A 13,315-nucleotide genomic window follows, 5' to 3' on the forward strand; every position below is an offset into this window, starting at 1 on the left:
AGCACCACACCACCGCCAACCTCCCTCGGTCTGGGCCTCCACACAAGATCTCACCTCGTGGGGTCTCCCTGATCATGCGAATGGTGAGGAATCATCCCAAAACCATAAGGGGGGAACTGATGAATCAACTGAAGGCAGCTGGGACCACAGTTGCAAAAGAAACGGTTGGTAACACACTACGCCGTCATGGATTGAAATCCTGCCGCGCACGCAAGGTCCCCCTGTACAGGCCCGCATGAAGTTTGCCATTCAGCACCTGGACGACTCAGAAGAGGCCCGGAATAAGGTGATGTGGTCAGATGAGACCAAAATAGAACTTTTTGGCCTCAACTCAACTTGTCGTGTTTGGAGGGCAAAGAACACCGAGTACAACCCAAAGAACACCATCCCCACCGTCAAGCATGGTGGTGGCAACATCATGCTTTGGGGGTGCTTTTCAGCCAAGGGGACGGGACAACTCCATCGTATTGAGGGGAGGATGGACGGGGCCATGTATCGTAGAATTCTGGACCAACATCTCCTTCCCTCAGTGAGAAAGCTGAAGATGGGTCGAGGATGGGTGTTTCAGCACGACAACGATCCTAAGCACACCGCCAAAGCAACAAAAGAGTGGCTGAAGAAGAAGCACATCAAGGTTCTGGAGTGGCCTAGCCAGTCTCCAGACCTGAATCCAATTGAAAATCTTTGGAGGGAGCTTAAAATTCGAGTTGCCAGGCGACAACCTCGGAACCTGAATGATTTGGAGGCTGTCTGCAGGGAGGAGTGGGCCAACATCCCTGCCGAAATGTGCACAAAGCTTGTCACCAACTATAAAAACCGTTTGACATCTGTGCTGGCCAATAATGGCTTTTCTACAAAATATTAACATGCTGTTTGTCCAGGGGTTTGAATACTTGTTTTTCCTCATCAGACGGTTATCAATTTTTATAAATTCATATGATGTGATTTTCTGGAATTTTCTTTGGGATTCCGTCTTTTACTGTTAGAATGTACATATGATTAAAATTATAGATCGTTGCATTCTTTGCAAGTGGGCAAACCTGCAAAATCAGCAAGGGGTCAAATACTTATTTCCCCCACTGTAGTTCATCAGCTGTCGCTTCTATCTCTGTTTTACAAAAATTGCCTTTATTTTCATTCAATATGTCAGCTGTCGCTGCTTGCATTTCTCTGTCATGCTCCAATTGCTATCATCTTACGTAGCTTCTCTCTTTGCAGAGAGCCCAACAAAACCCAAGTCCTCACTTTCTTCCAGACGGACCTTGGTGGCTTACTCCCTCGCTCTGTGGTCGACTCCTTTTTCCCTTCCAGCATGACAGAGTTTTACAGCAATCTGACCAAGGCTGTTAAATCACTCAAAAACATTTGAATTTCCATCCATTTTGTATATCTCTTGTCACCATTAGGGTGACGGACGGGTGAGCTAGAGGCTATTGGCCACTGTCATGCAAGGCATGTTTGTACCATTGATTGATAGCCCATCAATTGCAGGGATAATACCGTACAAAACACGCATTCACATTCACACCCATGGACAAATAAGGCTTCTAATGTCTAATTGAACTCAAAAAGAATTGGAAGGCATAGGTCAATTTCTTTGCATTTGTTGTATACTAAAGACATTTAGCTCTCAGATGAAAAGATGAATATGAGTCACAGGTTTAGAAGTTAATTTTTTATTTCATCGTATTTACAGGTACATCTACATGTGTTAACACATTAAGGTCTAAAAAGCATGGCAGAAGACGCCTCTAAAACCTGTGGGCAACTTTAGAAGCATTCCCTAAAACCTAAAGTTGGACTGGAAATTCAACAATATTGTCAATGCCTACTATATAATTGATATGTCAGCCCCTGTAGCAGATGTAAACATAATTCCAAAAACATTCACTTGCGGCTTTCACATAAACCTTTATTTCTATTAACAGTCAATATATATTTTTAAAATTCTACCAGGGAGATGAGTGCGTTTGAAACAGCCTTGATTTAATTAGTCCTCCATTATGACTCAAAGCCTTCAAAATCTTCTTGTCTTCATCCCCGTTGTCCACACACATATTTTAGGCACAAATCCCCATCTAATACTTCTCCAGGTTCGAAGTCCTCAAGCGCGTCGTCACTTATTTTGAAATTCCTACATCTACTGTGCTTGAAAAAAATTCCAAGAAATTCTACGACCAGATGGTGCTGTCACATGTTAATTCTGATGTATTTCATTGGCTATGAGATTGACAATTAGTCAAGGAAAACAAAAACGATGTATTTGCGGATAGAACATAACAGCACTCTAGTGGTTGAAACGTGGTAATGCGCTCCAGGCTTAAACCAGTTAAGCAACACAAAAGAAAATGACTTTATACACAAGGTCAATCAATTTAATGCCGGCTAAAGAAAAAATAACTAAAAAATAAAAATTAACGCCCCTCCATTGGGAGCAAATGAACACATTAAATGGCAATGTCATTCACCTTTCATAGACACGCGTTATGGAAAAAGCACACAAAAAACTCTCCAAACACTAACACTTTCAGCAGGTCTTAAATATCATAACAGCATCCAAGTCTTTATTTGCTTAACAACTTGCTCATTGCACGGGTCACTCTCCCTTCTTGCTCTAACCATAATGCAAAGACACCCACTGTCCACCCCAGATTTGCGCTTATCCCGAGAGTGGTTATTTTGGTCTGAAAAAGTCTGAAGTACGCAGTTCGGTGGAAAAGTCTCATCTTTGATGAAGACAATATTGGATTATATTCCAAAACACACAAGCATGGTTGTTGATTATTGATTGTCATTTATGATATCAAATTTTGAACTGGTTAAAAAAAAAAAAAAAAATCTGCAATTGCAAACTTGAACAAACCCTGTTCAAAAGTCAAAATACGGTCTCTGCACAAACACTGGCAAGACAATTAACCTATCAGGGCTGTCACTTTAACACATTAAATAATTTATTACACCGCCAATTTACATGCCTTTAACATTAACGCAATTAATAATGATCGGCAAGTCAATGCGCAAGCAGTTGCATTTCGGCTCTTTGAACACCCATAGCTGCAGTAGCACGTTACCTCAGTCCTGCATGCCAAATCATAAGCAAACGCATTACTCAACATCTCCCCAATCCTCTCACGGTTATTATTTTTTTAACAGCTTACCTTCCAGGTACTCAATGTTCTATTCAGTTCATAGTCTTAATGGACTTCTAAAGATCTGTCTTTAAAAAAAAAAAAAAAACTCCACTCGTTCAGAATCTTTGGCTTTTTCGACTGGATCCATGCCCTTGGCTTTGAAACTATTATTTTATTTTTTTCAAAGAGACATTGGAGAGGCAAATAAATCCAACTATGTTTTAAATGTATAGTAAGTGTTGTGTGCGTGTTTGCGTGTGGTATGTGTGTCCGCATGATTGTCCTGCAATTGCAAATATGATTAGAGTTTTGCTGATCTGTGATGTTAAAACTTGTTTTATAGGCATTTGTTTCTGTTAAACACAAAAGCAGACATTGCAAAAAGGTTATTTTGATTATTTCACACCATAGAAATTCTAGTGGTTTCATATAGTCTGTGTGTTACCCTAGTAATCTTGTTTCCATTGTAGTAAGTTAATACCGTTAAGATTGCCTATCAAAAGGGAGTTTTTTTCCCCCCTGGTTGCTCTTCTGTGGAAAAGGCATCAACCTGTAATTGGATAAAGACGTTTACTCTCAAATCGTGGGACTTCTGAACGATTATAGACTTTTAGAAGTCCATAATATTAGAATAAAGTCCATAATATTAGAATCAGGCTTTCCAGTGCTATGGAAAGACCTTGCAAGAAATAAATACCACAAAATATCCATGAAATGTACTTTTTAATAATAACTGTGCGTTGCCTGCATAACAGGGGTTTTCAACTGGTTTTGTCCAAGGGACCACCATTATAACCAAGAAGCAACTCGGGGACCACTGCTTTGGCGGAATATTATTTTATTTTGCACTGCAGAAGGATAGACCTATACAGGCTATTTATTTGCATCTGTATGTCTATTTTGGGAATCTCAGCTACAATTGACATAATTTGGATGGGTAAATGATTCAGAAAATTAGCTGGAAAATAAATGAAGTCTAAATTATAGCTCAATTTTAGTTTTAAAAATATTACAAATATTTTCCATTTCCAATTTCGTGGACCACGTGCAATACCGCCACAGACCACTAGACGGCCAAGGACCACCTGTTGACAATCCCTGCTGTATAACATACAATTCATGAATTTAAAACTTTTTTGTCGGTCTTTTCAAAGATTTATTTGTGACATCTGCTGGCTGTGTAATAATTAAACAGTGACGTCTCAAGCAGACATTAATTAAAGTTAAATTAATGTCTGCCTGAGATGCTATGATACTATGAAATTTTTGTGCGTGTTCAATTTCCCCTCAAAATACTTTGATGAATTTACAATTATTGCCTAAATGATAATCAGGCATGTTCCTTCATTTTGTTTACACAAGGCTACATTATGTACAATAATCACGTGGCATGACTCTATGTAAGAATACTACCTTTTCTTAGTTGAATTGCTTTCTTGTTCTTGCATGATATTTTTTTAATACTGTAGGGCGCACTTTGTGAATATGTTACTATAACAGACTCCCGGTGGTCCCACATCTAAAATATGTGCAATGTCTATATCTCTGTCAATGACATGGCAATTCAGTACTGTAGTGTGAGTGTGTTTATCTGCAAGTAGAAACAATTATATATATATATTCATATTGAATTTACCTGAGCGTAATGTGACAAAAACATAAGGCCAGCGAATTAAAGCTTTTGTCTCCATCTGATACATCAGGGGCACTAACTCCAGTCCTCCAGGGCACCTATCTAAAGTGTCCCGCCTACAACACACTTTATTGAAATGATCAGATTTGTTATCATGTCTATACAGAGCTTGCTTATGAGCTGATAATTTGAATCAAGTGTGTAGGATGAAGAACATTTCTCAAACATTGTGGGTAGAAGCCTGTGAGGACTAGAGTTGGTGACCTCTGCTGTACAGTAGATAGGAAAATTCACTCACACTGAGCAACTTTAAAATGACTTATCTTTATTCTTAGGAAAATATATTTTAAATTTTTGTAATTTAAATGATGTAGAAATGTGTTCACTGTGTGGGAGATAAAACCTTTGCTGCAATAATAAATATTCCTTGACATTTGTAAGTTTCTTTTGTAAGAAGTTGGTCTTCTTGGAGATGACCAAGTCAGCAAGTATCAATGTCAAACAAATTTTCAGTAGGTGTATTTTGCAACTTTTATCCATCCATCCATTTTCTATAACGCTTGTCCCAACGGGGGTCGCGGGCGTGCTGGAGCCTATCCCAGCAGTCATCAGGCAGTAGGCGGGGGACACATTGAACCGGTTGCCAGCCAAATCGCAGGGCACATGGAGACGAACAACCATCTGCACTCCCACTCACACCTAGGGGCAATTTGGAGTGCTCAATTGGCTAACCAAGCATGTTTTTGGGATGTGGGAGGAAAACGGAGTGCCCGGAGAAAACCCACACGGGCACGGGGAGAACATGCAAACTCCACACAGGGAGGGAGCCTGCACCCTGCTAACTGTGAGGCGTACGTGTTAACCAGTGCCCCACCGAGCCGCCTTAGCAACTTTTAGTGGAATATTTTTATTATTACTGTTGACAATTGCTATTAACATCTCCATACCAATGTGTGATATGAAACTGGACTAATTAATGCTACTGATGCAATAGTCTATTCTTTTACAATGTTTTACTGTGTAACGTATCATGTATCTTCATGTGTTTCTTAGGTACGGTGGCAATTTATTTCTATATATACACATACACACACACACTATATATATATAATATATATATTGCTTTATGTTAACGTTATGGAAGTTAGAGTAAAAAAATCCTAAAAAAATATACCAAAAAAAGGTGTTAGTTTGAAATTCACGTAATGTAAATTACAGTACGTTATCTCTCCATGTGTCTCTAAAGTACCGTGACAACAATCTATTTATTTTTACATCTGATATAATGCATTTGTTTTATTGGTATCTGCAGTATTTATTAAAGTGTTATCGTTTGTTTTTTTGCCTGTGGAATGAATCAAATGAATTAGAAGTGTATTCTTATGGGAATATTTGATCCAACATACTAGTATTTCAAAATATGAATTAAATTCGTGTGTAGAGGTGTGTGCGTGTGTACATATGCATACACACACACACACACACACACACACACGAGTATATATAACAATTAACAGCAAGGTTGTCTGAAGATAACAGATGCTGAACCATGGTGACATCTTTCTTATTTCAAGGATAGATTCTTGAGATACATCATCTTATTTTCAAGGGGGTTCTTAATCAATTGTTGCATTTTGGGCCTCTTGACACGTAAAGCCCAGCGCACACCAGGCGCCATGGCCCATTGGCGCTCATTGCCATTGCCGCTCGTTGCCTGCCCCACTCGTACCTATCAGCGCTTATTTCTTATTGCCTTGTGTGTGCCGGGTTTAAGAGGTTCTAGTGGCTGTGTCTCCTCCTGATGTCCACTGTGATGGACCCATCAGGTAAAGCCTTGATCATGTCCCAGGCCTCAAAGCGGGTCATATCATGAAGACTGGTACCCTGGACTTGCAAAACTTCATCTCCACATTGAATATTGCATTGTTCTGCTGCTCCACCTGAAAACCAATGGTAATTTATGATAATATAATGGTTGCCACAGAAACCATCCAGTCCCCTGAAAATCTTTTGTTTTAATAAGTTCTCAACATTTGACTATTTTGAACAGGAATGGCACCTATATTGAAATTGAACCTGGTGTTCTGGGATTCTTTGTGAAATTGTAGAACGGTGGGATAAGTGTGAGGGAAGAACATTTTTGCTGATCACGAAACGGAACCGTGAAACGAAATTGTAAACTTGAAACTTCAAGGTCATCTTCATGTCGTGGGAAGATCTGCTCTGTTTAATGAGGTACCATGTGTAGCAAATAAAATGCCTGCCAGCCTTTTTCGTATGTTGTGGATTCAGCTCAAGAAACAGTCATCAGTGTTTCAACTTCCCTTATTTTAGCCTGCCGTGGCGTAATTTTAGTTCAACGCCATAGACCCCAAAAGATGGCGACCCATCAGACCAGTCCAGTCCAGCGCTGGTGCAAACAACCCTACACCTATCCTGTACAATAACATGACTGACTTAACTCATCATTTACCTTTGAAGATCCTGTTGACGACTAATGGTCTATCTCCATGTATCGAACCCCTTCCTCCCTCCAGAGTGAAGCCAACTCCACCTCCACCTTTCTTCAGCTCCACACTCAATAAAGTACCTGGCTCCTCCACTGCAAATACACAAATTACAACATTACATGACCTATCACCAGTACAATTCAATTAAAAATAAACAAAATCTCACAAAGGGTAGTAAAAAAAAAAAAAAAAAACGAGATAATGTAGTTGCACATGTGTACACCCTCTTTTTACAGCATCAACCTGTTCATTTGTAATTCTCCCTTCGAAAATGGTGTTTTTGTTTCTTCGAGTTGTACAAGTTATAGGTCACATTAATGATGGAAAAACATTCAAAATTATTTTTTGTGGTCTCGTTTTTTTATTACCAGAAAAACCTGGCATTTGAACAGGTGTATGTAGACATTTTATGTACACTGCAAGTCACTGCCATAGGAATGGACCTCTCATAAATTGACAATCGCCTTTATACAAAATTAGTCCTTCCAGTTTATTATTTTATGAAAAATATACAACAGGGTTCCATTGACTGCCATTTCATAATAGCGTGTGGCAATATATTATGACATCATTATATTATTCCTTGTTTGGCATGCTCAAACTTGGCAAATAAAGATTGATTCTGATTCTAAACAGAACCTAAACCAGCTGGTACTGAAAATATTTATGTTTTAAATTGAAATGGGAGATTCTAGGCTAGATGAACTTGCGTACTTGCACAACTGGACTCCTCACTCTGTTCCTCTGCTGTTTTGCAGACAACTACCACAGCAAGTTCTAGAGTGCGGGCCTGCCGCAGTGCCGCAGTAGCATCTGCATGTGTGACTCCATGAAGTGTTTGGCCATTTATAGACAACACCTCATCTCCTTTCTGGATAGTGCCCTCTTGATTTGCAAGACCATTGGGAAACACTTTGTGTACCTGCACAAAGAAGAAATGTTTTCACTGATGGCATTTCTAGTGCAGACCATGTTTAGTAATAAAGCATACAAATGGCAGGGACAAATGGTAAAACTCAACCTCTTTTGTGTCCTCTATTCAAGATGGTAGCCACAATTTAATACTGTAGAGGAGATCCTCTTGAAACATTGAAACTAATCACACCAACCAATGACAGTGCACAGAAGAATTTTGATGTGGTTCTCAAAGAAGCACGAGAGGTTGGTGCTCATGTTTTTCCTGACCCACTGGCCTCACTGGCAGTGGCAATTATATGATGTCTTATCCTTTAAATGTATTGGCCTTAATAACTTAAAACTAGAAATGGGGGACTTCAGTCATATAACATGTTGCGACTTGCTCGCCAAAACTGTCGGAATGATTTGCCTTAGTATCTAAGTGACTCGACTTAGATTTGAACTACATGACTTTACAAGTCATATTTTTGTATAGCTTGAAATCTGCATTTCAACCCAGTTTTCCTTCTCAGGAAGGGAAGCAAGAAAGAAAAAGTATATATTTTTTTATTTAATACATGCAAACCAGGGCAAACCAGTCAGCGTCTCTTGTTAGTGTGAAGTCGCAACATAAACACCAACAGTGTGGGAGCAACTTTGAGGGTCATTAAATTGAAGGAATGGATGCGATGTGTGTTTTGGGGTTTAAAGAAAAACAACCTTTTGTTTACCATGCAATTTGGTTAGTTTTTAAGATTTTATGTTTTATGTATGTTGTTTTTATTTTATTATTTAATTTTAAAGAATGGATGTTTGATGGACTACGGTTTCCTTCCACATTCCAAAAACATGCATGGTAGGCTGATTGAGCCCTTCAAATTGCCCGTTAGTGTGAGTGCGAGTGCGGATGGTTGTGTACCCTGCGATTGGCTGGCAACCGGTTCTGGGTGTCCCCTGGCCTACAGCTCCATGTCTGCTGGGATAGGCTCCAGCACGCCCGCGACCCCCATGGGGACAAGCAGTACGGAAAATGAATGGGTGGGTGAATGTTTGGCAATGCACTTTGAGCTGCTGGCACTGTTTTTTTCCAATGTAGTTTTGTTGTCATGCGGTCGCGTTTATTTTTTCAGTTTTTTGTCTCGTCAATTGTCGTAACTTTACTTCCGGTTTTATTTTGTCATCCCTTCCGTTTCAGTTCGTGTTTCCGTCCTCGGTGTTTGGTTGTCTTGTCTTCCCTGATCCCGATTGTGTGCACCTGCGTAATCGACACTAATTGTCATCACCTGTGTCCCCGCCCTTTTGTGTGTATTTAGTCCGTGTCTTCCCCTTGTCTTGTGCCAGTGTGTCTTGCCTCGTCCCGACCACCAGCGATCCCTTGATGTCCGAACTCTCTGTAAGAACCCTCCTTTTTGTCTCGCCACCGAGCGACGCTTTTGTTTGTGCCTTGGTCTCCATCGCCTTTTTGTCTCGCCCCAGTGCGACTCCTTTAGTTGGTACTTTTTGCTACGTGTTTTCCCTCGTAAGAGGCGTTTTGATTTGTACTTTTAGCCTTTTGACTCGCCTCAGTGCGACACCTTTTGTTTGTACTTTTTGCCACGTGTTTTCCCTCGCAAGAGGCGATTTGATTTGTACTTTTGCTCAGTGTGCTTGCTGGAATAAATCCCAGAAAGAAACGACTCTGCATCCGAGTCCTCCGTCTTGTCCCCTGCCTGACAGTACACACTGGCCAGTCATGGACTCGGCAGAGTCGGAGCACCTGTGCGCCGCAGTGCGTTCCCATGCCTCACAGCTCGCCCAGCACCAGAAGCAAGTGGGCGACTTGGGGAAAGAAATCCGAGGAATCGCTAAGTGCCAAGAAGAATTCAGAGGAGCGGTCGCCACCCAAATAGCACAGCTGGGTCAGCAAATGCAGGACGTGCTCTCGCTCTTGAACGCGGGACCAGCAGCGACTTCCAGTACACCCGCTGCTTCCTCAGTTACTCCCCTTGCCATAGCTCCCATGACCGGCGGTGCCAGACTGGCTCCTCCAGAGCGCTACTCCGGTGAACCCGGCCTTAGCCGGGCATTTATTACAGAATGCGGGATGCATTTTGAGAGGGCCCCAGCAGATTTCCCCACCGAGCGCTCCAAGGTGGCCTACATGGTTTCATACCTGACGGGAAGGGCCCGCACGTGGGCCACCGCGGAATGGGCCAGGGATTCCGTCTCCTGTCACTCTCTCCCCGCGTTCATCAAGGCTCTGCGAACGGTGTTCGATCCAATCTCCACTGACCGAGAAAAGGCTCGCCAACTCTGTCAGATAGTCCAGGGACAAGACACCGTCGGGGACTACGCCATCCGGTTCCGCACGCTGGCCGCGGAGTGCGGTTGGAACGCGACGGCACTATATGACGTCTTCCTCCGGGGCCTCTCTGGGTCCATACAGGATCAGCTAATCCCCTTAGACCTTCCCACCGACCTCGACGCCCTCATCGCTCTGGCTATCCGCACTGGCAACCGGCTGCAAGAGTGGAGGAAGCACCGAAGCAGGACCACCCCCGCCTTCGTCCCAGTAGCCGGCCCTGACGTTCACCACTCCAGGCGGGACGGGGATCGGCAGCGCCAGGAGCCAGAACCGAGGCAGTTGGGCAGAGCTAAGTTGACCGAGGAGGAGAAGTTACGGCGACGCCGAGAGGGAAGATGCTACTACTGCGGTGAGCTCGGACACCTCCTTCTCTCCTGTCCAGTAAGGAGGACCCTGAAGGTGAGCGCCTTCTCTGCGGCTCCGTCCCCGGAGCGAGTGCTTCCCAAGGGCAGGATTACACTGTTGGGAAGAGAAATAGAACTCGAAGTACTAATAGACTGGTGGGGGGTAAAGACTGAGCTGATGAACACCCCCGTGAAAGCTAAGGCACTCAATGGACAGGCACTTTTTGAAATAACTCACATAACAGAACCAGTCTCGTTGTCGATAGGTCCCCACCAGGAGAATATAAGGCTACATGTCGTGACCTCTCCAATGAACCCTCTCATTCTCGGGTATCCATGGCTTCAACGCCACAACCCCGTCATAGACTGGGGATCAGGGGAAATAACGGGATGGGGTCCCGACTGTCATGATTCCTGTGTCAGGTCTAACCCGCGCGCTGTGCCTCCTGCTCGAGACGCGCAAACCCCCGACTTAACCGGGGTCCCTGCGTGTTACCACCCATGGGCCGAGGTGTTCAGCAAGGCCAAGGCTACCTCCCTACCTCCCCACCGTCCGTATGATTGTGCCATTGAACTCCTGCCGGGTTCAACTATACCTAAGGGGAGGCTTTATTCTCTTTCGGGCCCTGAAAAGCAAGCCATGAACGAATATATAGACTCCTCCCTGCAAGCAGGACTGATTCGACCATCATCGTCGCCTGCGGGGGCGGGGTTCTTTTTCGTGGACAAAAAGGACGGCACCCTACGCCCCTGTATTGATTATAGTCCTCTCAATCAGATCACAATCAAGAACCGGTATCCGCTCCCACTGATGTCGACCGTGTTCGACCAACTACAGCAAGCCCGGGTGTTTACAAAGTTAGATTTGCGCAACGCATACCATCTAGTGCGCATCCGAGAAGGGGACGAATGGAAGACCGGGTTCAACACCCATCGAGGACACTTCGAATACTTAGTCATGCCATTTGGTCTCACCAATGCTCCCGCTGTGTTTCAGGCCATGATCAATGATGTTTTGAGAGACTGTTTGGACCGTTTTGTATATGTATATTTGGACGATATTTTGATTTATTCCCCAGATCTGAGGACCCATAGGATTCACGTCGAGACGGTGCTGCGACGTCTTCTTGCACACAAACTATACGTAAAGGCCGAGAAAAGTGAATTCCACAAGGACACCGTATCTTTTCTCGGCTTCATCGTGGCCCCGGGCAAGGTTGAGATGGACCCGGCGAAAGTCAGCGCGGTTAAGGAATGGCCTACCCCCGACTCACGCAGAAAGGTGCAGCAATTCCTGGGCTTTGCCACTTTCTATCGGCGGTTCATCAAGGGCTTCAGTGCCACGGCGGCTCCCTTGCACGCACTCACGTCTCCTAAGGTCCCCTTCCGCTGGTCAGCAGAGGCGGAGGCGGCCTTCCAGGAGCTAAAGCACCGTTTCAGCACCGCTCCCATCCTCACGCTTCCTGATCCGTCGCGACAGTTTGTGGTGGAGGTGGACGCCTCCAATCAAGGAGTCGGGGCCATCCTATCACAGAGAGCCAAGAGCGACAACAAACTACACCCGTGCGCGTTCCTGTCTCGACGGCTGACGCCCGCCGAACAAAATTATGATGTGGGGGATCGCGAACTGTTGGCAGTTAAACTGGCACTGGAAGAATGGAGACATTGGCTGGAGGGTGCACAGCAGCCTTTTTTGGTTTGGACAGACCATAAAAATCTTGAATACATCAAGTCAGCGAAAAGATTGAATTCCCGCCAAGCCCGCTGGTCACTTTTTTTCAATCGCTTTAACTTTTCTCTATCTTACAGACCGGGATCCAAAAACACCAAGCCTGACGCCCTCTCCCGTGTTTACAACTCAGATCCAGAACTCAAGAAACCCGAATCCATCCTGCCTCCTCATTGCCTGGTGAGAGCAGTGACCTGGCCAATCGAAGGCCGGGTACAGCGGGCCAATGGAAACAAGCCACCCCCTAGTGGCTGCCCGGAAAACAGACTTTTTGTCCCAGATCAATTCCGATCCCAAGTCATCCATTGGGCTCACACCTCCAGACTCTCTTGTCATCCAGGCATGCGTAGAACCCTGTTTGTCATCCAGCAGCGATTCTGGTGGCCCTCCATGAGGGCTGACATCAAAGAATACGTGGCAGCCTGTCCCGTCTGCGCCCGGAACAAGAACTCCTACGGCGCCCGTATGGGGTTGCTGCATCCCCTACCCATTCCTTCGCGTCCATGGGCAGAGATATCCATGGATTTCGTCACCGGACTTCCGGTCTCGCATGGGCGGACCACCATACTCACAGTAGTAGACAGATTCTCAAAGATGGCTCACTTTATCGCCCTGCCCAAGCTCCCGTCCGCTAGACGAACAGCCATAATAATGATGGACCACATATTCCGGGTTCATGGGTTCCCGAAAGACATTGTCTCCGATAGGGGGCCCCAATTCGTATCCA

The 13,315-nt window shown here is 44.1% G+C and overlaps 2 protein-coding genes across 12 annotated transcripts in view; one reads left to right on the plus strand and one right to left on the minus strand.

Annotated features, from left to right (window-relative positions):
* Nucleotides 1-5,204, plus strand: part of stard5 (StAR related lipid transfer domain containing 5) — a 25,926-nt gene extending 20,722 nt beyond the window's left edge. The window contains exon 7 of the mRNA XM_049717531.2: nucleotides 1,219-5,204. Coding sequence (XP_049573488.1) covers nucleotides 1,219-1,369 — 151 coding nt within the window. The 3' untranslated portion in view covers nucleotides 1,370-5,204. The remainder of the gene's footprint in view (nucleotides 1-1,218) is intronic.
* il16 (interleukin 16) overlaps nucleotides 1-13,315 on the minus strand; it is a 171,786-nt gene that overhangs the window by 67,176 nt on the left and 91,295 nt on the right. For 4 of the 11 annotated variants that reach the window (XM_049717389.1, XM_049717390.2, XM_049717388.2 and 1 more), the window contains exons 23-24: nucleotides 7,989-8,196; nucleotides 7,238-7,366 (exon numbers count right to left, since the gene is read on the minus strand). In XM_049717389.1, coding sequence (XP_049573346.1) covers nucleotides 7,238-7,366; nucleotides 7,989-8,196 — 337 coding nt within the window. Of the gene's footprint in view, nucleotides 1-2,071; nucleotides 7,367-7,988; nucleotides 8,197-13,315 lie in introns of those variants that run through there. The other 7 variants (XR_011086740.1, XR_011086739.1, XR_011086738.1 and 4 more) reach the window with 4 other exon arrangements.

This window comes from Syngnathus scovelli, chromosome 4 (genome assembly GCF_024217435.2).
Source record: "Syngnathus scovelli strain Florida chromosome 4, RoL_Ssco_1.2, whole genome shotgun sequence".
Taxonomy (NCBI): Eukaryota; Metazoa; Chordata; class Actinopteri; order Syngnathiformes; family Syngnathidae; genus Syngnathus; species Syngnathus scovelli.